This window comes from Diabrotica virgifera, chromosome 1, assembly GCF_917563875.1.
Source record: "Diabrotica virgifera virgifera chromosome 1, PGI_DIABVI_V3a".
In the NCBI taxonomy this organism is placed as follows: Eukaryota; Metazoa; Arthropoda; class Insecta; order Coleoptera; family Chrysomelidae; genus Diabrotica; species Diabrotica virgifera.
In genome coordinates this window covers 293,192,594-293,216,770 of record NC_065443.1, presented here as the reverse complement: position 1 = coordinate 293,216,770, position 24,177 = coordinate 293,192,594, and the positions used below count along the sequence as shown (strand labels likewise).

General features: G+C 33.2%; 1 protein-coding gene across 5 annotated transcripts in view; it reads left to right on the top strand.

Annotated features, from left to right (window-relative positions):
- LOC126885207 (zinc finger protein 664-like) overlaps positions 1 to 24,177 on the top strand; it is a 92,366-nt gene that overhangs the window by 44,010 nt on the left and 24,179 nt on the right. For 2 of the 5 annotated variants that reach the window (XM_050651675.1, XM_050651669.1), the window contains exon 3: positions 17,864 to 19,522. The exons of 1 other annotated variant lie outside the window; for it this stretch is intronic. In XM_050651675.1, coding sequence (XP_050507632.1) covers positions 17,864 to 19,101 — 1,238 coding nt within the window. In that variant the 3' untranslated portion in view covers positions 19,102 to 19,522. Of the gene's footprint in view, positions 1 to 17,863; positions 19,525 to 24,177 lie in introns of those variants that run through there. 2 more of the 5 variants (XM_050651661.1, XM_050651681.1) reach the window with 2 other exon arrangements.

Here is a 24,177-nt window from a genome sequence, read left to right as displayed (position 1 = left end):
TATTTATCTAATATTATAATTTTTGGAGTATAAAGTTATTGTTCCAAATTCACTAAGGAAAGAAATGTTGGAATTGGTTCATAAAGCACATTTTGGTATTTCAAAAACTAAAGCCAAAGCTAGACAATTACTGTATTGGCCTTATTTAAATAGAGATATAGAGGATATGATTTCAAAGTGTGAAAAATGTCAAATATTTCAAAGATCTAATCAAAAAGAGCCATTAATTAATCATTAATCAATAAAAACTATTTATTGATTGTGGATTCCTATTCTAAGTGGTTGGAAGTAACTGAAACTAAAGGTAAAACATCTCGGGAGGTAATTAATTTTTGCAAAGAAAAATTTGTTCAATTCGGTATCCCTGAAAAATTTTATGCAGATAATATGCCATACAATTCTGAGAATTTTAAGAAGTTTGCTCAAGAGTGGGATTTTGAAGTTATTTTTAGCAGTCCGTATCATTCCCAATCAAATGGACTTGCAGAAAAATATGTGGGAATAACTAAACAAATGTTACAAAAGTCTGAATCTACTAAAGATTTGCCTATTCTACTTATGGAATACCGGAATACCCCATTAACAAATTTAGACTATTCTCCATCCCAACTATTTTTACACAGAATGTTAAAAAGTTGGATACCTATGTCTAATGAAAATTTAATCCCAAAAGTTTTAGATTCCAGTGTTATACAGGAAAAATTGAAACATAATCAAAATGTTCAAAAACAATATTTTGACCGAAATGCAAAAGATTTAGAGAAACTTAATAAAGGGGATAACATTTTAATTCAGAAAGGAAAAGTATGGGAAAAGGGAGTAATAAGAGACATAGTTAATGATAGGTCTTATATCGTACAGGATTCAAATGGTACAGAATGTAGACAGAATAGAAAGTTTCTAAATAAAACTAATTTATCATGTAACAAAGACTTTTTATTATATGATTTTCATTTGAATTTATTCAAAAATGAAAATATCTTGGTAGACAATAATGATGTACACAATGTTAGTATCCCAATTGATCATAGTAAAACTGATATCCCAACTGAATCTAATATTAAAATTGTGAGTCAGAATGATAGTGATATCTATAGAAATCATATTGACCATGAAGGTCTTACTGATATTGAGATTGAGATGTTTGAAAATGTTAATTTAAATAATGGGGTTATTGTCGATAACCTACTGAATGTAAGAGATGAGGAGGAAGGTAACACTATCATTAAAAATAGTAAGAGATCTCACAAGCCTCCTACATATTTAAAGGACTACATGTTAAATTGAAATTGTGGTAATAAGTTAAGGTTGCTACTTGTTTATATTTGTATTTTAGTGTTTTGTGTTTGTGTTTTAGTTTTGTACAAGGTATTTTAGTAAAAAAAGGGAACGTGTAATATATTATGTTTAGGATGTAAAAGAAGAAGACCAACGACAGACAGATGTCAGCGACTTAACGTCATTCCGGCTAGCGTCATGTAACTTATAAGTTGTAGCTTCTTGATTGCTAATAAAGATTTGTATGAACAATACTGTTTAATATTTGATTTACATGACGAAAGGAACTTAAAACAAAATTAGTCTCGGAAACGTATTTCCTAGGCTTAACTGGTTCAAAAAAAAGTAAAGTTTGTAGACGCGCACACTATGCAATAAGCGGTCTTTTTCTCCCGGCTAAAGTTTGTACACGTTGAATGATAAATACTGGTAGAAAAACAAACTCACCCTGTTATGTATTTTGTTCTGGTTCTTTGTTCTTCTATCTGGCAAGATATCCTTGTGAAGCTGCTACTAGGCGCATGAAAGAAAATATGCGGTATGCGGGAACTATTTAAAAACACACGCGCGCAGTGTTTACACACACGATCAGGGCCGTGCGGTGCTATGATGCGGCGAGGCAGTCGCATCAGGCGGCGTCACAAAGGGGGCGGTATAATCAGTAAAATAAAAAAAGATTTTGTAAAAATGTTGTCAGAAACTGTAGAAAAAATGAAATGTTACAGACAATATGGCTACCAAATGAAAATTTAATGAAATTGCAGAAAATCTTGATTTAAGTTCCGAATTTCCAGCTGAAAATGAAATTAGACCTATGTGAAAAAAGCGTGTATTTGATTACAAAAAATCTGTGGACGAAATCTTAACAGATGAAGCTAAATTTAAAATTGTTCATTTATATTTTAGACATTTCCGTTAATTCTTTGATTGATAGATTTTCGCTTATAGATACTTATAATAAAAATTTTAAATTTTTATATGATATTTTAAACTGAGGGAAATAAATGATAAAACACTAGAAAAATATTGTGTGAATGTTCATTCAATACTTTCAATAGAAAAAAATCTGATATAGAGGCAAACGATTTTCTAGAAGAATTGTATGATATTTTTCAAAACCATACTCCATGAAACCTTTAGAGGTTTTGAACTATATTTCCAAAATGACCTAATTTCTTTATACACAAATGTAGTTGTATCACTAAGAACACTGGTACACGACAATTAGACCGAAATCATTAGACCGAAAGCAGTAGACCGAACTCATTAGACCGAAAAGCACTTTACCGAAACCTCACTAGACCGAACAGCATTAGACCGAAATGGTAAATAAATTTAAAATGTTTGCAGTAAATTATGCTAAGATTTTGTATATCTGTCATTTTGTTTATTGTATTTTTTTTGTATTATTTTATATATAGACTGTGTAAATTGTTACTCTGTACAGTCTGATATGAAATAATTTTCATCCGTTAAACAAATTAGTGAAGGTAAAAATAAATTAAGGGTAGAGTGACGTTAACACCATTTTAACTGTTTATAATAACCATTCAAATAACATTTAGTTGTAATTACATTAGTCTTATCTCTTTTACTGCGACAAGTAAAAAGAACTGCTTTTCGGTCTTCTGCTGTTCGGTCTAGTGAGGTTTCGGTAAAGTGCTTTTCGGTCTAATGAGTTCGGTCTAATGATTTCGGTCTCTTTACAGTAAACCAAGAACACTACCTGTCTAGGTAGCTAGTGGGAAAGAAGCTTTTCAAAATTAAAAATTATTAAAAACTATTTACGAAGCCATAAGACAAACAAAACTAAAAGATTAACACTTTTTCCAATAGAGTTGTCACTAGCTGCTACACCTGTCTATTCCCACTAGACTACACCAATCTGTTTGACGAGTTTGTCAAAATTAAAGTCAGAAGGGTAAAATTATAATTTTTGTCAATGTTACTTAAGGGGAAAGGTGCAAAATGTCGCCTGTCAAAATTTTCAATGTGTTTTAAATGTGTTCGTTTTTATTTGAATCATGAGAAAACTAATATTTCCTAATAATACTAACTATTTTTGAACAATTTAAACGCTGAATGAAATATTACATTATTACTGAGGACCAAAAGTCCCTGAAGACTTCTATAATGTTTATTTTAATAAATTACAGGGATGAAAATAAAAGAGAAAATTTAGTGGGTTTTTTAATTGCAAATATTTCATTCAAAAGAAACTTTTTATTTATTCTAAGTGACTTTATGCCCTCGGTAATAATGTATTCGAAATGAATTTCGACTCAATTCAAGCTTTCTGCTTAACCCAGGTATAACATACCAAAAGGCACCGCCAGGAAAACATTCCACTTTGCGGTTCAGAGAGCCCATATGAAACGAGTCTTTGTACTCTATGCAGAGTATGGCATTAACAAAATAAGAAAATCTACGGTTTCATTTTGATTAAAATCTGTCTTCCTCCATCCCCCGATAGTACTATTTCTAGGTCTACCTGTTGTCAAGGAGGCTCTAAGGAAGACAGATTTTTACCATTCCGACCGTAGATTGTCAGACAGATTTTAATCAAAATGAAACCGTAGATTTTCTTATTTTGTTAATGCCATTCTCTGCATAGAGTACAAAGACTCGTTTCATATGGGCTCTCTGAACCGCAAAGTGTAATGTTTTCCTGGCGGTGCCTTTTGGTATGTTATACCTGGGTTAAGCAGAAAGCTTGAATTGAGTCGAAATTCATTTCGCTTATTCCCCGTTAGAGGGCGTTCTATCCATACTGCGATATAAATTATTTTAATTTATATCGACAATCTACGGTCGGAATGGTAAAAATCTGTCTTCCTTGGAGCCTCCTTGACAACAGTACTATCGGGGGATGGAGGAAAACAGATTTTAATCAAAATGAAACCGTAGATTTTCTTATATTATTTTAATAATGAATTCTTTCATAAATTTTTCAAAAATACTGATTAGTTTTCTCAGGATTAAACTAAATTGGTTGGAACCCGGCTGGTGACCAGTAAGTTCCTATTAGTGATGTAAATTTGGTACCTACTCGTTACAAAGTAGCGAGTATTTGTCCAATACCCAAAGTACCGATTCCTCGGTATTAGCAATTCTCATTACTTTCGTTATTTTTAGTATTACAGAATAAAACAATACGCTATAACCAAACAGGTACCTAAACTAAGCGAAATACCCAGATGTCAGTACCCGATGTTCCATTTTGGTTCAGAGATGATGTACCATCCCCATACGTAGGTTTCTGTCTCTCCAGACATCTTCAGTGAGGCTACATGAGAGGTGTTCATGTAGCCCCACTGAAGATGTCTGAAGAGACAGAAACGGAAGTAAGGGGATGGTGAAGCATCGCTGAACCGAAATGAAACATAAGCTGTTTTTAATTTTTCATTTTACTCATATTTTGAGTACACGGAGTCAACTTTCTTTGGAATTTTTTATAAACGAATAGGCGGAATGTGATTGCATATTGTAAAGTCCCTTTCGTCTTCTTTATTCGTCGTCACCTTACCTTAAAAATTGTAAAAGGCAGAGATTAAGGATGCTACCAGAAAGTGGCTCCAAGAGAATTTGCAGATCTATTGTTTAGCTCTGGGCTGGGATTTGTCATTTCTCTAAATACATAATCTCATTCATTCTCTAAATCATCTTTTTTAAACGTTAATACAATACAGAAATGTTCATATAAAATATTCTTTAAACTGAATGGTATCCTTATTTTTAGAATATCGCTGGAGGCATTTTTCACTATCTTAACCCTTAAACGCCCAAGGGTGGGTAAAAAATGTCCACCTAATGCGTATTCCCTTGTAACATATTTATTACGTGTGTAAATCTTTTTTAAAAATTATTTATTGTTAAAAAGACAGCCCATTATCGAATGTTAATTTGGTTCTACCAATATTTTTGAAAATAAAAGCAGCATCTTGAGTTAAATATGGATGGGCATAAAAAGTACACCCTTGGCAAAACTTGTTACTAAAGGTTTCTACATATACCGGGTGGTGAATCGGAAAACGGGCCATAGGAAACTCAATGTAAAATTCTAAACTGTTGAATTCCTGCTTCCCTAAGTATTTTACATCAAAAGTCATGGGAAACTATTTGTAGGGAACTGAAATCTGTATCGAAAACACGTGTTAAAATTGTTCTAGGAACTAAATGTACTCCAAAATTTTGCAAAAATATAATACATTTTTCAGGCCACCCCTAAAAGTCAGGCCACACGTAGTGCATGAATGTTTATGATGTGTTGCGTTTGATGATATTGATGTAAGATGTGTGACAATTTGAATTGTCAATATTTTTATTTTATGATTAAATATTTATAAACAATAAATTTTATTAAAAATACTACTACTACACTAGTAAACAATAAATATTACTTTGTAAACAGTAAATTGTATTGTTTAGATAATTACATTTTTTAGATAATAAATTCTATTGTTTATAAAGTAAAGTTAATGAAATGTACCTACTCAGTTGACGAAAAATCGCAATGTTTAATTCAGGCAATAGTGCGAGCACTGCCAGATTTTATTTAACATAATGATACACTCCAATTCAATTCCAGGTTAAACAACAATTCAAAGAATTTCAATATAATTTTACTGTGATCCTTATTACTATATAATTATCAATGTATAATTACATAATCTACATAATTATTCGCCAATGAGGAGGCTGAAAGAAAGAATATGGAGAAAATCGACAAATCTGAATTACTGGTATGTTAATTTTGATGTACCGGGTGTCCCAATAAGAATGGCTCTCGGCCATATCTCAGGAACCGTTATAGTAGAGCTTTGAAATAAAAATTTTTATAACAAAAGTTACCTCAGGAAAAGCCTGGAAATTATTTTCATAATTGTGGGACCACCGCTAGAGGGCGTAATTGAATATCAAAAATTAAAAAATCTAAATTTTACAAAATTTTCCTAATAAAGGGGCACTGGAAATCCGATCGTCGTATTCTTCATAAAATTCTACGCATATTTGATTTAACAAGTTTAGGTCTACCTTTGGAAATAAGAGGTAGGGGTGAGTGGGAACCTTGTTATGAAAAACTGGCTGAGTCCGGTTCTGCTTAATCAAATTTTGTAAACTTGGTCTTATTGAAGACAGATCTTTTTCGTCAATGTAAAAGTTATGATTTCGAACCAACTTACTGAGTAATATGCCAGCTAGAAGGCGTTATTTAATTTTTTTCAGAAATCTAGTGTTCCTTGGAAAATATTAAATACAAACATGCATTTTTAATACCATATTACAAAATTAGACAAAATTATCGACAGATTAGCTAAAACCGCATGTTAATACCTTTTTTCGATCTCGAGATATCTTACAAAACGTGTAAATTTAAAAACATAACTGTTACTGTCACCGGTAAACGAAATTCATTAAAAGTAGTGTGCTATGGAAACAACAAAGAAACATTTTCCAGCTGTCAACGTATATTAGGTCTTTTCAACGCTTCTCATTTGTTTCGAGCCTCGTTCATATCTCGTATATTAATATTATACACGGATTATACGGCATATGACAGAGGCTCGAAACAAATGAGAAGCGTTGAAAAGCCCTATTCCAAAGAAATAAAAACAACTATTTAGTGATGACATAAACGTTCAAATTTTTGCCCATCATTTTCGTTGCAAACATTTACTCTTTCAAGAGTAGATTGAACAGCAGTCTCAATTTCTGCTCTCGATATGCTTTGAATGGCGTTTAGTATTCTCTGGATAATTTATTCTAGAGTAGTGTATGATGGGCAACAATTTGAATATTTAGGTCGTCACTAAGTAGTTCTTTTTGTTCTGTGTTATATTTAATTTTAATAGTATTGTTTCTCTTTATATTGTTGTTTTAATTAATTATATTTTTATACGTTGACATTTGGAAAATGTTATTTTGTTTTTTTCTACAGCACACTACTTTTCATTAACTTAGTTTACCGGTGATAGTAACAGTTATGTATAAAATTTACACGTTTCTCGATATATATTGAGATAGAAAAAAGGTATCGACATGCGGTTTTCGCTATTCTATTGCTAATTTAATCTAATTTTATAAAGTATGATTAAAAATGCATACTTATATTTAATATTTTCCAAAGAAAACTAGATTTCTGAAAAAAATTAAATAACGCCTCCCAGCTGGCTTATTACTTATTAGGATGGTTCAAAATTATCACGTTTACATTGAATAAAAAGATCTGTCTTCAACAAGACCCAGTGTTTTCAAAATTTGATTTAGCAGAACCGGACTTACAGCCATTTTTTCATAACAAGGTTCCCACTCACCCCCACCTCTTATTTGCAAAGGTAGAGTTAAACTTGTTAAATCAAATATGCGCAGAATTTGATGAAGAATACAATAATTGGATTTCCAGTGCCCCTTCATTAGGAAAATTTTGTCAAATTTAGATTTTTTTATTTTTGATATCCAATTACGCCCTGTAGCGGTGGACCCACAATTATGAAAAGTTCTACTATAAACGGTTCCTGAGATATGGCCGAGAGCCATTCTTATTGGGACACCCGGTACATTGTAATTTTGTTGTAAGGTTTGTAAATTGTTTATATTAATATTTTAGAAGATGCTGTGTTTATTAAGCATAACATTCTTAAGTTTAATCCATTTTCAACCACTCTTATTAGCTATTTTCGAGGTGAACATTTTTTACCCACCCTTGGGCGTACATGGAACCTAGAAAAGGTTGGGCGTTTAAGAGTTAACAGGCTAGACCCCTTTTTCAAAATGTAATTTTAAACAAACCAAAATTTGTAAATATTTTAGGTTGTTCCCGGGAGCAGTACCTACAAAATGAAAAGTATGGAAACATTAACTGCACATTCAACTCATACAGGAAACTATAGAGGTCGTCACGCTGAAGGAAAACCATTGAATAAAAATATGGAAGTAGTAACTGGACGAAGATATTATAAATGTGAAACTTGTTTTAAAAAGTTTACTCAAGCATGTAATTTGAAACTACATTTGAGAGTGCACACTGGTGAAAGACCCTACAAGTGTGAAATTTGTTTTAAGCAGTTTAGTAGAATGGATCATTTGAAAAGACATTTGAGAGTGCACACTAGCGAAAAGCCTTACAAGTGTGAAATTTGTTTTAGACAGTTTAGTCAAACAAGTAGTTTGAAAACACATTTGAGTGTGCACACTGGCGATGGAGAACAGCCTTATAAGTGTAAAATTTGTTTTAAACGGTTTAGTGAAGCAGATAATTTAAAAAGACATTTGAGAGTGCACATTGGAGAAAAGCCGTGCAAGTGTGAAATTTGTTTTAAACAATTTACTGAGGCAACTTCTTTAAAAAAACATTTTTTGAGAGTGCACACTGCAGAAAAGCCTTATAAGTGTGACATATGTTTTAAACAATTTAGTCAAACAAGTGATTTGAAAAGTCATTTAAGAATACATACTGGAGAAAAGCCTTACAGGTGTGAAGTTTGTTTCAAACAGTTTACTCAAAAAAGTAGTTTGAACACACATTTGAAATTGCACACTGGAGAAAAACCTCATAAGTGTGAAATTTGTTTAAAGCAGTTTAGTGAAGCAACTTCTTTAAAAAAACATTTGAGAATACATACTGGAGAAAAGCCATACAAGTGTGAAATTTGTTTTAAACAGTTTAGTGAAGCAACTTCTTTAAAAAGACATTTGAGAGTGCACACTGGAGAAAAACCTTATAAGTGTGAAATTTGTTTTAAACAGTTTACTACAACACAGGTTTTGAAAACACATATGAGAGTGCACACTGGGGAAAAACCTTATAAGTGTGAAATTTGTTTTAAGCAGTTTAGCGATGCAAGTTCTTTAAAAAGACATTTGAGATTACACACTAGGGGAACACCTTTGTAGTGGAAAGGATGAGATTGTAATAGGTAGTTATTTCTTATTTCGGGCAACAGACTTAGTAAAACGAAGATTAAATTTTTTTTATTACGTATTTTAATTTACAATCTGCTTCATCAAATAGTTTGAATCATGATACTATAAATAACTTTATTTATAGTATCATGGTTTGAATGTTAAATACATGAGGTTGCCCTGTGGCAACCCTCCTATTATAATTTTTACATTAGATCACAATATATTTTTTCTGCAACCGTGTTTTTTTTTATTGTTAGATCGAACCGGGTGGCCATGGGGCCCGTACTGCAGCCTGAGTAGGCTTATTGCACACCGTTCAGTCTCGGGTTAACCATCAATGGGTTTTTGTCCCCAATGGGTTCGGGATTACTTAACTTGAAGTTAAGTCGTCTGTTACCTATAAGAGGTCCATTCTCCCAGCTAGCAGGACGAGACCCTTTATTAGGTTCTTTACCTGACTTCTGACACTTAGGTTCGAGTTTTCGACCCCGTATTGCAGTCGCCATCGGGTTTGGGCTGGACAGTCAAATATTATGACATGTGAGGCAGTTTCATCTGCCTCCCCACATCTCCTGCAAACAGGGTCTCCGTGAAAGATCCCCATGTTGTGCAGGTGTTTTCTTAGGGTGCAGTGTCCGGTTAGTAAGCCAGTTACCGCCCTAAGTTTTTTCCTTCCGAGTCGTAGGGCCTCGTCGGTTAGCGAGGGGTTTGGCCGCCCCATCATTAACTTGCTGTGCCGCTGTCCCGAAATATCGTTCCAGTGTCGGGTGTGCTGCGCAAGGATCCATTTAGCAACAGCTCCTTTGACAGCCGATTTGGTCACCCCTAGGCCAGGCTCAGGCCCAGTAAGGGGGACAGCCGAGCCCTCTCTCGCAAGTGAGTCGGCTCTTTCGTTTCCTTCAACCCCCGTATGTCCCGGCACCCACCCGAGTTCCACTCGGTTTCGGTAGGCCAGGGTTTCCAGGTGTTGTCGGCATTCCAGCACAAGCTTATAGTTAATTCTCCAGCTGGCAATGGCCTTAAGTGCTGCCTGACTGTCCGAGAGAATACGTATGGTCCTATTCTCAAGGCCCATTCGAATATTCTCTACGACGCAAGTCGTGATAGCAGCCACCTCCGCCTGGAATATAGTGGTGTACTGCCCAAGAGGCATAGATATGCACACCTCGGGTTCTACACCATACACTCCAGCTCCAGAGCGCCCGCCCATCACTGAACCGTCCGTGAACCATGTTAGCTCACTCTGCGGTCTTTTATCCCCCTCCACCGGGGGTTTTAACCCCAGCTTGAAGGGAGGATCAAATTTGTGAGTGACCGGACTCCAGTCACTCACCATATCCAGGATGGGGTCACGAATGTGCCCCACAATCCTGGTGTGCCCGTATGACCTTTGCCTCCAGACACCATTTAACTGCAGCCTGTAGGCCCCTAGCCTCGCCTCGGCCCTCACCAGAAGGTGCAGGGGAGGGAGTCCCATGAGTACCTCCATGGCCTGCAACCGTGTTAAAAATGCCACCAATTTTTACCACTCCATACGAGCATTAAAAATGCTACTTTAAGGCACTGCAGTTAAAAGTGAATGGACCGTGATAGTCGTGACGTCAAAACGTCAAAAAGGATTCCAAACAAAGCAAACAGCTGTCAGGCACACGACGTGGTTTTTGTGGCAAAGTTTTATTTTCGTTTTTATAAATGGAATATATTGCTTGTACGTTATTTAATTTTTACAAAATTTTAATGTGTTGGGTACCCGATTGTAACCACTGCTCATAGAGGAGAACTTGTTAGTCTTTTAAGTTTCCGAAAGAGACTGATGTTCAAAAACAATGATTATCATTTGATATTGTAAGTACTAAAATAAACTGCGTGTCATAGAAAACGGGCACCCTAAAAAATGGGTCATTTTTGATGTCGCGTATCTCCTAAACCTGTTGTCCGATTCAAGTGATTTTTTAAATATGTTATAGCCTTATTCTTTGTCAATATCCCTGTAATAGTTTTTTTTGTTAAACAGGTAAATTTCCATTGTGTACCGGGTGTACGAATCAAACTGTGTTTTTTTTCTCAAAGTTCGCAACACCCTGTGGAATATTCTAGCATTTATAAAATACTAAAATTAAAACCCAACTATAGCCTCAGGTTTTCTTAACATTCTGTTTTTTGATTCATTCGCTTATGTTGGATAATAAAAAGTTATGTACTTTAACAACCTGTGGAATATTCTAGCATTTATAAAATACTAAAATTAAAACCCAACTATAGCCTCAGGTTTTCTTAACATTCTGTTTTTTGATTCATTCGCTTATGTTGGATAATAAAAAGTTATGTACTTTAACAACCTGTGGAATATTCTAGCATTTATAAAATACTAAAATTAAAACCCAACTATAGCCTCAGGTTTTCTTAACATTCTGTTTTTTGATTCATTCGCTTATGTTGGATAATAAAAAGTTATGTACTTTAACAACTAGGCATGCTCTTTATTAGTACAGGGTGTTTCTAAAGAAGTACGACAAACTTTAAGGGGTAATTCCGCATGAAAAAATAATAACCGTTTGCTTTATAAACATATGTCCCCAACTGTTTCGTTTTATAGGATGTTGAATTTTTACTTACAAGCTGACGATTTATTTATTGCTTTACAACCGGTCGAGATATGCAAATGAAATTTGGTGGGTTTTAAGACGTAGTTATTGCACATTTTTTTGACATACAATTAAAAATTTTATCTTAACCATTGGCGTGCATACGGGTAATATGATCGGTCATATTACCCGTATGCGCGCCAATGGTGAATATAAAATTTTTAATTGCATGATATGATTTAATTACATGATAAAATTTTTAATTGTATGTCAAAAAATGTGCAATAACTACCTCTTAAAACCTACCAAATTTTATTTGCATATCTCAACCGGTTTTAGAGCAATAAATAAATCGTCAGTTTGTAAGAAACAATTCAACATCCCGTATCTCGGAAACGAAGCATTTCCTGACATATGTTTATAAAGCAAACGTTCATTATGTTTTCATGAAGTTTGGGCAACCCCTTAAAGTTTGTCGCACTTATTTAGAAACACCCTGTACTGATGAAGAAAATGACTAGTTGTTAAAGTACCTAACTTTTGTATTATCCAATATAAGCGAATGAATCAAAAAACAGAATATTAAGAAAACCTGAGGCTATAGTTGGGTTTTAATTTCAGTATTTTATGAATACTAGAATATTCCACAGGGTGTTGCGAACTTTGAAAAAAAAAAACAGTTTGATTCGTACACCCGGTATACAATGAATGTTTACCTGTTAGCAAAAATATTATTACAGGGATATTGACAAAAAATAAGGCTATAACATATTCAAAAAATCACTTAAATCGGGCAACAGGTTTAGGAGATACGCGACATCAAAAATGACCCATTTTTTAGGGTGCCCGTTTTCTATGACGCGCAGTGTATTATATGAATATATATAAAACATCTGTAAAACAGTTCAAAATTTCATTAATTTTAATTAACTATTCTTTGCCATTATTCCGATTAATCAAACGCAGATGATTTTTATAACAAAATAAAATTACAAATGATTACACAAACCACGTGTATAATAGTGTAAACATCTTTGTTTTTTTTTGGAATCTTTTTTGACGTTTTGACGTCACACTATCACGGTCCATTGTCAAATTGTGAAACGTCAAAATATTTATATTTCATTTATTAACTTTAATATTAATAGTACAACTTGCGCAATTTGAAAGAGGTGGTTTAAAAGGTTTTTTAAAATTTTATTTAAACTGTATTATTTATTGCATTTTTAACACGTTTCTAGAAAAAAACTATTAAAATTTGTTAGAATATACTTACAACAATAAAAGTAGATGTTATTCTATAGTTGTTATGATTTACGTATTGACAGAATATGCGGTTTTGATGTAATGTCAAGAAAAATATAAAAATGGAATGTCAGTCAAGTTCAAGTAAAAGTTTTTGTAGGTATTGTCCTGTAAATGAGAATGAATAAATTATAATTGTTGATATATAAGACGTTTGTAGAAAAAATATTGTATGATATACGTGTTAAAAAGTAAATTTTTAAGCCACTCATGTGAATTGCAGAATTCGCTTCGCTCACTCTGCAAACCTTCACATGCATGCCTTAAACGAGTACTTTTAACACATATCATAAATAACTATTAATTTATTAAATATGTTGGTCATAGTTTCTTCAGTCGTCTTGCGAATTCGGGAGGAGTCTTTAGCAGTCTTGCTTCATCATTTGGATGACTTCTCAGTCCATCAAGGTAGTTCTGTGTGATCCTTTAAATTTCTTCCTCTACCAAAGGTGTAGCTGAATTCTCGTGTAGAGTTTTATTACTTACATACCAGGGTGCGTTGAATATCATCCTCAATATTTTTGATTGGACTCTTTGTATTATCTTGATATTTGATGGCTTTGAGCAACCCCAGAATTGAACACCATAGGTCCAAATTGGTTTTATCATAGTTTTATACAGGAGCAGTTTATTTTCAATATTGAGTTTTGATTTACGACCAATAAGCCAGCTCATTTGTCGTATTTTGATGTTGATCTGGGTTTGACTTCGTTTCATTTACTTTCACCTTCCATTTGTTGAGCCATGTTTCCAATTGGTCAAGGTAGTTTTGCAGTTGTGCAGACGCGGTAATGGGGTCCTCATTGACAGCGATTATGGTGGCGTTATCAGCGAATGTTGATTTGGTGGTTGGGATTTCTGCAGTAAATAATAGGCAAAGGAGAGGACCCAGGACGCTACCCTGAGGTACGCCTGATTTAATGGGAAAATATGTGGAAGTTGCTGTGTTATATGTTACTTGGAAGTAACGATCTTCTATGTAGGATTTCATAATTAGGTAGTAGGGGGTTGGAAGAATACTTTTGAGTTTGTATACGAGTCCAGTATGCCATATACTCTATCAAATGCCTTTTCTACATCTAAGAATGCCGCTGTACAATATTTTTTCCTCAATAGCAGTAAGGATTTTTGTTATAATTCTATGAGTCTGTTGTGTTGTGGAGTGTCTCTCTCTCTCTAAAACCAAACTGGTGTGTGGTTATTTCTACATCTAGATTAATGTCCTTCTTCAGTCTATCGAGTAGTAGTCTTTCGAAGATCTTAGACATTGTCGGTCACAAGCTGATTGGTCGATAGGATGATGTTTTATTTGGAGGTTTACCCGCTTTGTGAATCATTATTATTTGCGCAAATTTCCATGTGATTGGGAAATATGTCAGTCTGAGTGCACTATTTTATATTGTAGTTAGCATGACCAATGCTCTTCTCGGAAGATGTTTCAGTATCAATCCTGTTAGTAAAACGTAGATTTAAAATAAAAATATATTCTTTTATCCCAGTACAAAATAAAATCAAAATAACAAAATAAAAATAATATTCTAGTTTTCGCTCCTGTTGAAATACCACACAATTAATTAGAGAAAATAATGAAATTCATACAAAGTAATGAGTTTTAAACTATGGTATACAGCCAGCTACTGGGATTTTCCCATTGATTTTATAATGAAATTAGTCTCGGAAAAGTATTTCCTAGGCTTAACTGGTTCAAAAAAAGTAAAGTTTCTATAGGCGCGCACTATGCAATAAGCGGTCTTTTTCTCCCGGTTAAAATTTGTACACGTTGAATGATAAATACTGGTAGAAAAACAAATTCACCCTGTTCTGTATTTTGTTCTGGTTCTTTGTTCTTCTATCTGGCTAGATATCCTTGTGAAGGTGCTACTAGGCGCATGAAAGAGAATATGCGAGAAGTACAAATTTAAAGTCTTATGTATTTTAAAATAGTTCAAATGACCCGTGACGTCACATAGTTTAACTATATGGCTCCGTTTAGGTACATTCTTCTTCTTTAGTTTATTGCCCTCCACATACTTGGGTATTTGGCCAGCTCGTCGTCGCGGAATAAAGGAAAATATTTATATCCTAATGACATTTATCGTATGTCATTGTAGTAATATATACCAGTTTCTTGAGATTGGAGTTTGATACAGTTTTTGAAGGAAATGAAAGAAAGTTTACTATGGAAAATAAAACCATTTTGTAAAAGTACAAGCTTTCTATGAATAGTTTAAACGATCAAAAACAATTGTAACGTCACCTAACTGTATTTTCTACTGACGTTTATAATGTCTAATTTAAAATTATATACAATTTTGTTTACTTTGTTATTGCAGAATGTAAACATATAACCGCATGACGTCTAGATGCGTTTTGGGCTGGCTGGTATAATTTGAATTTTTAATCGACTTTAGGGGACAAACGAGAGACAAACAAATCTTTTTTATCTTTGATACATGTTTTAAATTATATTTTGTTGTGATTTATAACCTTTTTTTTCGATTCAAAATTTTATGCAAATTCCCTATTTCAGCGGTAAGTTTTCCACGTGGACGACACGGAAACCGTAGATAAGAAGTACTTATAGTTGTTGACTCGTCAAGGTTGAAGACGGAAGTGAAAGAAAACCACTCTTATCGGAAGGAAGGAACGCTTCTCGCAAAAAAATAGTTCTTATACACGCCGATAGGGTCTGTAGCTTAAGTAGTTGGGGTTGTTTTATGAGAGAACGTCCGAATTTATTATTTTGGACGCCGGTTAAAATATGTATTTTAACAGCTCCGTTTCGAAGAAAGCCCCCTTGACATTTATTTGTAAAAGAAAAACGAAATTGTATTTACTATAGTTTATTCGCTTTCAAGATGAGCTAAGACGTCAGTTTCAAAGGCCTGATTCGTGGGTTTTTCGTGTAGTCACAGCTTGTCGTTGGTTAGAAATTAATTTATTGTATTATAAATTAATTTCTAACCAATCATAAACTGCGAGGACATGAAAAATCCACGAATCAGGTGTCTGAAACTGGCGTCTTAGCTCATCTTGAAAGCGAATGAACTAGAATTTCAAAATGCGGTAACGATGTTACTATAATACAAGAAACATATTCAGTACATGACTGCACGCGATTTCTCAATTCTGAATCAAGTTATCGACACACATACGTCGACTGGTCTCCAAACTTGAGTTGGAAGTAACCTCTTAGTACGCGATTACAAATGTCGCGATCGATTCATTAATTCTGAATCGTTCCGCGGCTGGCTTCGACTCTGTTCGTCATCAGCTCTATTGGTCTTCCACTAGCTCAGTTCGGTAGCTTAATCCACTAGCTCGTAGTAAAACCCGGTTGGTTCCTAGTCCAACTAAATTGATTGGAACCCGGGTGGTGACCAGTGAGTTACTATTAGTGATGTAAATTTAGTATCTACTCGTTACAAAGTACCGATTGCTCGGTATTAGCAATTCTCAATACTTCGTTATTTTTAGTATTACAGAATAAAACAATACGCTATAACCAAACAGGTACCTAAACTAAGCGAAATACCCAGATCTCAGTACCCAATGTTTTATTGCGGTTCAGAGATGATGCACCATCCCCATACGTAGGTTTCTGTCTCTCCAGACATCTTCAGTGGGGCTACATGAGAGGTGTTCATGTAGCCCCTCTGAAGAGACAGAAACGGAAGTAAGGGGATGAAATGAAACATAAGCTGTTTTTAATTGAATTTTTTATAAACGAATAGGCGGAATGTGATTGCATATTGTAGAGTCCCTTTCGTCTTCTTTATTCGTCGTCTCCTTGCCTTAAAAATTGTAAAAGGCAGAGATTAAGGATGTTACCAAAAAGTGGCTCCAAGAGAATTTTCAGATTTATTGTTTAGCTCTGGGACTTGTCATTTCTCTAAATAATCATAAATTAGTAATACTAGCAGATCACCTTTTTTAAACGTTAATGCAACATCGAAATGTTCATATAAAATATTCTTAAAACTGAATGGTATCCTTATTTTTGGGTACACGACAATTAGACCGAAATCATTAGACCGAAAGCAGTAGACCGAAAAGCACTTTACCGAAACCACACTAGACCGAACAGCATTAGACCGAAATGGTAAATAAATTTAAAAAGTTTGCAGTAAATTATGCTAAGATTTTGTAGGTATATCTGTCTTTTTGTTTATTGTATTTTTTTTGTATTATTTTATATATTATAGACTGTGTAAATTGTTACTCTGTACAGTCTGATATGAAATAATTTTCATTCGTTAAACAAATTAGTGAAGGTAAAAATAAATTAAGGGTAGAGTGACGTTAACACCATTTTAACTAATTATAATAACCATCCAAATAACATTTAGTTGTAATTATATTGGTCTTATCTCTTTTACTGCGACAAGTAAAAAGAACTGCTTTTCGGTCTTCTGCTGGTCGGTCTAGTGAGGTTTCGGTAAAGTGCTTTTCGGTCTAATGATTTCGGTCTCTTTACAGTAAACCTTATTAAACAAATGAAATAGAGAATGTGGAAAAATCCCCTTACGACCAATTAACACATCCACCATTTCAGGTTGGGAAAAATTTCTTGAATAGAATCAAAGATCCAAACACCTGTTCTTAGAAATGTGTTTCGCCCTCTTCAACCTCTCTGGGCTTATCAATAAAGATGAGAGGTTGAATATCTTTAGACAAAAAAGTAAACCTTATTTTTGGAATGTCGCTGGGGGAATTTTTCACTGTCTTAATAGACAAACCCCTTATTCAAAATGTAATTTTAAACACACATAAACTTTTAAATATTTTAGGTTGTTCCCAGGAGCAGAACAAAATGAAAGGTATGGAAACAATCACTGCACATTCATCTCATACTCATACAGGTCGTCACGCTGAAGGAAAACCATTGAATAAAAATATGCAAGTAGAAACTTTACGAAGATCTTATAAATGTGAAATTTGTTTTAAGCAGTTTAAAGAACGAGGTCAGTTAAAAAGGCATTTGATGATCCACACTGGAGAAAAACCTCATAAGTGTGAAATTTGTTTTAAAAAGTTTAGCCAAACATATAAATTGAAAATACATTTGAGAGTACATACTGGGGCAAAGCCATACAAGTGTGAAGTTTGTTTTAAACAGTTTAGTGAAGCAGGTTCTTTAAAAAAACATTTGAAAGTGCATACCGGAGAAACCTTGCACACTTATAAGTGTGAAATTTGTTTAAAAAAGTTTAATCAAACATGTACTTTAAAAAGACATTTGAGAGTGCACACTGGAGAAAAACCTTATAACTGTGAAATTTGTTTAAAGGAGTTTGCTGATTCAAGTTCTTTAAAAAGACATTTGAGAGTGCACACTGGAGAAAAACTTACAAAATGTGAAATTTGTTTTAAACAGTTTAGTCATATAGGTCTTTTAAAACCACATTTGAGAGTGCACACTGGAGAACAGCCGTATAAGTGTGAAATTTGTTTTAAGCAATTCAGTCAAACATGTCATTTGAAAAGACATTTGAGAGTGCACACTGGAGAAAAACCTTATAAGTGTAAAATTTGTTTAAAGGAGTTGACTGATTCAAGTTCTTTAAAAAAACATTTGAGAGTGCACACTGGAGAAAAACCTTATAAGTGTGAAATTTGTTTAAAGGGGTTAACTGATTCAAGTTCTTTAAAAAAACATTTGAGAGTGCACACTGGAGAAAAACCTTATAAGTGTGAAATTTGTTTAAAGGGGTTAACTGATTCAAGTTCTTTAAAAAAACATTTGATAGTGCACACTGGAGAAAAACTTACAAAGTGTGAAATTTGTTTTAAACAGTTTAGTCAAATAAGTAATTTGAAAACACATTTGAGAATGCACACTGGAGAACAGCCTTATAAGTGTGAAATTTGTTTTAAGCAATTCAGTCAAACATGGTATTTGAAAAGACATTTGAGAGTGCACACTGGAGAAAAACCTTATAAGTGCGAAATTTGTTTTAAGCAGTTTAAAGAAGGAGGTCATTTGAAAAGGCATTTGAGAGTACACACTAGGGAAACACCTTTGTAGGGGAAAGGATGAGATTGCAATGAATAGTTATTTCGGACAACAGACTTAATAAAATGTAAGTTTATTTAATTTAAAAATATATTCTTTTATCCCAGTCCAAAATAAAATCAAAATAACAAAATAAAAATAATACTCTAATTTTCGCTCCTGTTGAAATACCACACAATTAATTAGAAAAAATAATGAAATTAGTCTCGGAAAAGTATTTCCTAGTCTTAACTAGTTCAAAAAAACGCTGGACGAAAGGGCCGCCCGAGAACTTTATCGTACCGATCTATTATCGTTATCGTACTAGATACTGGCATTTTATAAAAATAACAAAGTTACTCGTTATTTTCATATTTTAGAAACACCTTGTATACTTGAAAATATTTTATGGTTCTACGCATCATTAATTCATGCATTTGAGAAAATGTTCGATGCCATATTTCGGGAACACACTATACATGTATAGATTATTGCATAAATCAATAGAATAATAGTCATACTTTCATTTCAAATTAGTTCATTTTTCTGAGAAATTAATAGTTTACAATATTTCCATTTCACTCTATTTCTATTACGCCAGTCAATGAGCGAGATTGAGAACAAGATATTACCTCCGAATTATATCCTACTGCATCGATTTTAATGAAATTTTGGGAGTAGCCCAATCTCCTGATTCAAAGTCTATCCTATATTATACTATGGCGCTTTTATCATGGCGGCGGTTCCCACCACTTCTCGAGGGTGGAACATTTTTATTTTCGAATTACATGGAGATTTTACATGGATTTTTAAGAATTAAAAGGTATTGCAGAAGAAAAACAATGTATTTAAATTCTGGTGAATGAGGGGTTATATGTATGTACTTTTCATTTTTCCTTAAAGTACATTAGTCATATATTTTTTTGCACCATATCTCGCTTAGTTTCAATGTAACCGGCATTTAATGGTGCTCGTTTTAAAGGCCTTTTCAAACACTACAAAAGGCGTTGGTAGCCTTATACACCTAAAACCTACTGATCCTCTGTTATTTCAAGTTGAATACACCAATTTGAGCATGCACCAAAAACAAATTCTTTTCACCTACCATATCTCTTTTTGTATTATAAATAGAACATTTACGAAGGAACGAATCTCTTTGTTATTTATAATCTAAAAAATGTTTTATATAGTGTTTTAAGTTCGATGCATAGTTTTTAAGGTATTCACAAAAAACCGTCCGAAGAGGTGTCATTTTTAAATGAAAATGCCAATTTTCAACTACGCATCTCAAAAAGTATTGAGTTCTCAAAAAAAAGTATAGACCAGTTTTTGCTTAGAAATAGGTTCTCTAGCCACTTCCGTGCTTATTTTGACCAACAAATTGTCCACCCCCTTGAAGGGGTGGGAACCGCCCCAAGATAAAAGCGCCATAGTATATAGGGTAGATTTTGTTTCTTGAGCTATTCCCTACTTACTGTGAAAATATCAAGTACATCGATGTAGTAGGATGGAATTCGGAGCCAAATACCCTCATTGACTGCCCTATAATAATGCTCTGCTATGATCGCGTGAGAGAGGACACACACAAGATTATAGCAAAATTTCTATTTACTGTAAAGTCGGGTCCATAGATATTTCGCTCGTCGGCAAATTCAGACAGATAACATTTGTATTGTTATGAAATTCGAGTAACCGATGTCCCTTTTGTTAAGGCACACGCCGGTATTTTTACAACCGGGTTACTCATTGTAAATCATTCAGTTTAACACTTGAAAATGTATACTTGGGCATTAGTACAGTTAAAATTGTTAGACGATTATATTTAGATGAAATATTAAGCAATAGAATTGAAACTTTTTTCTACTTTTAAGGACAAAAAAGCAAGTTCATTAGCGGAACGTGAATTCAAAATTATTCTGCAGATTATATTTGAAGCAATATTTGATTAAAACATCTCATTTTTGGTGGTAAAAATATATTAAATACATATATTAATTTGTCTGGACTAAAGGTGGCAAAAGATGGTCTGGAGTTATATTTTTGTTTGAATTTGCCGACGCGGGCGATAGATAGATGGTGTCAACTTTAACTTTTCGAGTTTTTGAGCTATAGCAACGAGTTTTATATGTCATTTGAAATTTAATTTTGCATTCTTTCAAAATATGTAAAAATATACAGGGCGTATCTGAAAAACTTAAGATTTTTTTTCATTTCCGGTTCAACCGGAAGCCACATTTTGGGTAAAATTTATTGTGATAATAGATAATAAAGTAACATAGATGTCTGCAAAATTTCAAATTTTAGTTTCTATTACAAAGGAAGTTACGGGCACTCGAATATTTTTTAATAGAAAATTCATACCTCCCCTCCTATGGAGAGTTAAGAAATCTGACTAATGTCATTCAATTTACTGATAGGATATCAAAAAATAAACAAATTCCTTGGAGCCATTTTTGAGAAAATCTGGTTCAAAGTTATATCAAATTTTAACCCCTTAAATATAGGCAACCCATAACTTTTTCTGAAAAACGATAATATTCTTCTTATAGTCCCATCTTTAGGCTATATAACGACTTTTTCAAATTAAACTTATCTTACACAAGTTTTTAGATAGGTAGGGAAATGTGTCGGGTGGGCGGTCGGCCATGTTGGCCGCCATTTTGATTTTGGAAATGTCAAATTCCGTATTTGTATTTACCTATCGATGAGCTAACTTTGAGTTAAATTTCATTCGTTTCGGTCAAAATTTGCAAAAATGGGCCCTAAATAACCCCCCTATTTCGGCCCCCCTTTAAGAGGTTTTTTTAAAAGCTTAGTTTCTCGACAAAATTCTCTTCAGAATTTCATCGAAATCGGTCCAGTAGTTTTTGCTGGACGGTGGCGACATACAGTCCGTCTAATTTACTTACCGTTGCACGTCATTATCTATGTTAGAGATTCAAGTTGACATTGTTGCCCAATTACAAAAAATTCTTGAATTCATTTTAAATCAAATACATCACACAATTTTTGCGGAAGTGGATTATACAGCAAAACAAATTAATATTCAATGTAAATAAATAAAAACTTTAGAAATAGAAAACAAAAATTAAGCTATAATCTTACGTTAAAGTACATAATAAAAACAGTAAATATAATGAAACAAATACTTATAGTAAAGAATATAAACAAATATGAAGTGTCATCACCGCAACTGTCAAATAAATGTTACCAATTTATGCCAAAATATCACGTGCGTTCGATTATAGTTACAGTGTATCCCGAACAAATGTGCTTCATAAAAACGCTTTATAATCCATTTATACAAATTAAATGAAACATATTATTGTGTATTTCTTTAAGTTGACATTAATAGAAATCTTTAAATATTATTTCTATGCGTATATAATAAAATATGTCTAGTGGCTTTAACGCCAGTGTACTCGGCAAAGTGATTCTAAAAAAAAACACACCTACCGCCTAAATATTTCGTGTTGGTATCATGTGACGTCACGAGCTATGACGCGGATGACGTGCAACGGTAAGTAAATTAGATGGAGTATACGTACGTACATACGTACGTACATACTTCCGACATGTTTTTTTTTATTTGCTTTTTAGACTCAGGGGGACTCAAAACGTCTAAAAAAAGTGAAATCTGAAAAACAATTTTTTGCACGATCCTATAACTTTATCTATTATACAATTATACTATATATACTACATATATAGTACGATAAAGTAAAACAAGTATTCGCATTTGTCTTTTTTCGACCATTTATGCTACTTACACTTAGGACCTTCTTATTTCACCCAGACAAACTTTATGACATAATAAAACAATAGTGTAAGTTTCATTAAGAGTAAACAGTAGCGATCAACAGGTAACAACAAAATATATAGTCGGGAGATAGTATCATAAACTTTGGCAACAGTGGTAATCTTTGACATTATCTAAGATTAATATTTTGACAATATCATAGTCGCGCTAAATGGAAGTAATAGAAAACGATTTTATTATTAATAAATAGATATTTATAAAAATAAACCAAAATGGGTGAAAATTTTATGTTAAGATAGGTATTTAGAAAGGTATTTGCATGAAATATCTAATAATAAAACAATAATAAATAATCATTTTTTGTTGTGAAGCGAAACAAATTTCGATATAATTTTAGCGCGGTTTTTAATGAACTTTTTCTTGGAAGGTTTCACTTTATTTTTCGTTTGATTTACTTTTTCCATTTTGTTAAACTATTGATAATATTTTTAGAATAAAAAATTATCCTAAAACTTTAGAATTCGATAATAATAATACTTTAGAATAATACTCGCATTAGAATTCGAAATATTTTTACGTAAAATATACTTACCTACGTACATATAACTAAAACTTACAATTAACAACGATCTATTCTTTCAAAGAGGCCAACAACTTATACAACAACAACAAATATATAATAAATTAACTATCAATAAACACTACTTTCCTATAAAACAAAAAAAAACGAATTCTTAAATTAACACACTACTGCACTGAACAGATATCGATAAAGATGACAGAACAGATTAGAGAAAATCTGACGCAGGTTTGTCCAAATGACAGTGATTATTTCATTCATAGGAGATTCTGACCAATAGAAAGCTACAGAAATCTGAATTAAATCGATAATTTTTGATAATCTCCCGTCGTTAAGTATATTACGTCAGATGCCCTTCGTTGCTACGAAAAAATACATTCAGTGACATTAATGACAATGTTTTAAAAATTATAAAAGTGATGATAGAGAAAAGTGAAATTACAATAAAATTTTGGTTTTGAACAGTTTTATTCATGAAATAATCGCAACAAATTGCACTCGACCTCTGAAATTAATATAGAATTTTTGCTCTCGTGACACTTTGACATAATTTCACTCGCCTTCGGCTCGTGAAATTAAAACTGTCAAAGTGTCACTCGGGAAAAATTCAATAATTTCAGAGCTCTTGTGCAATTACTACTGATAATTTCTCTATGTTGCCTAATTAGTTATTTAGTTATAATATGTTCGATTTCTTGTGATACATAAAAAAATTTAGTAGTTCCAAGATTACACAAAATCTAGGCATGGGATAAAAAAGTTTATTTGA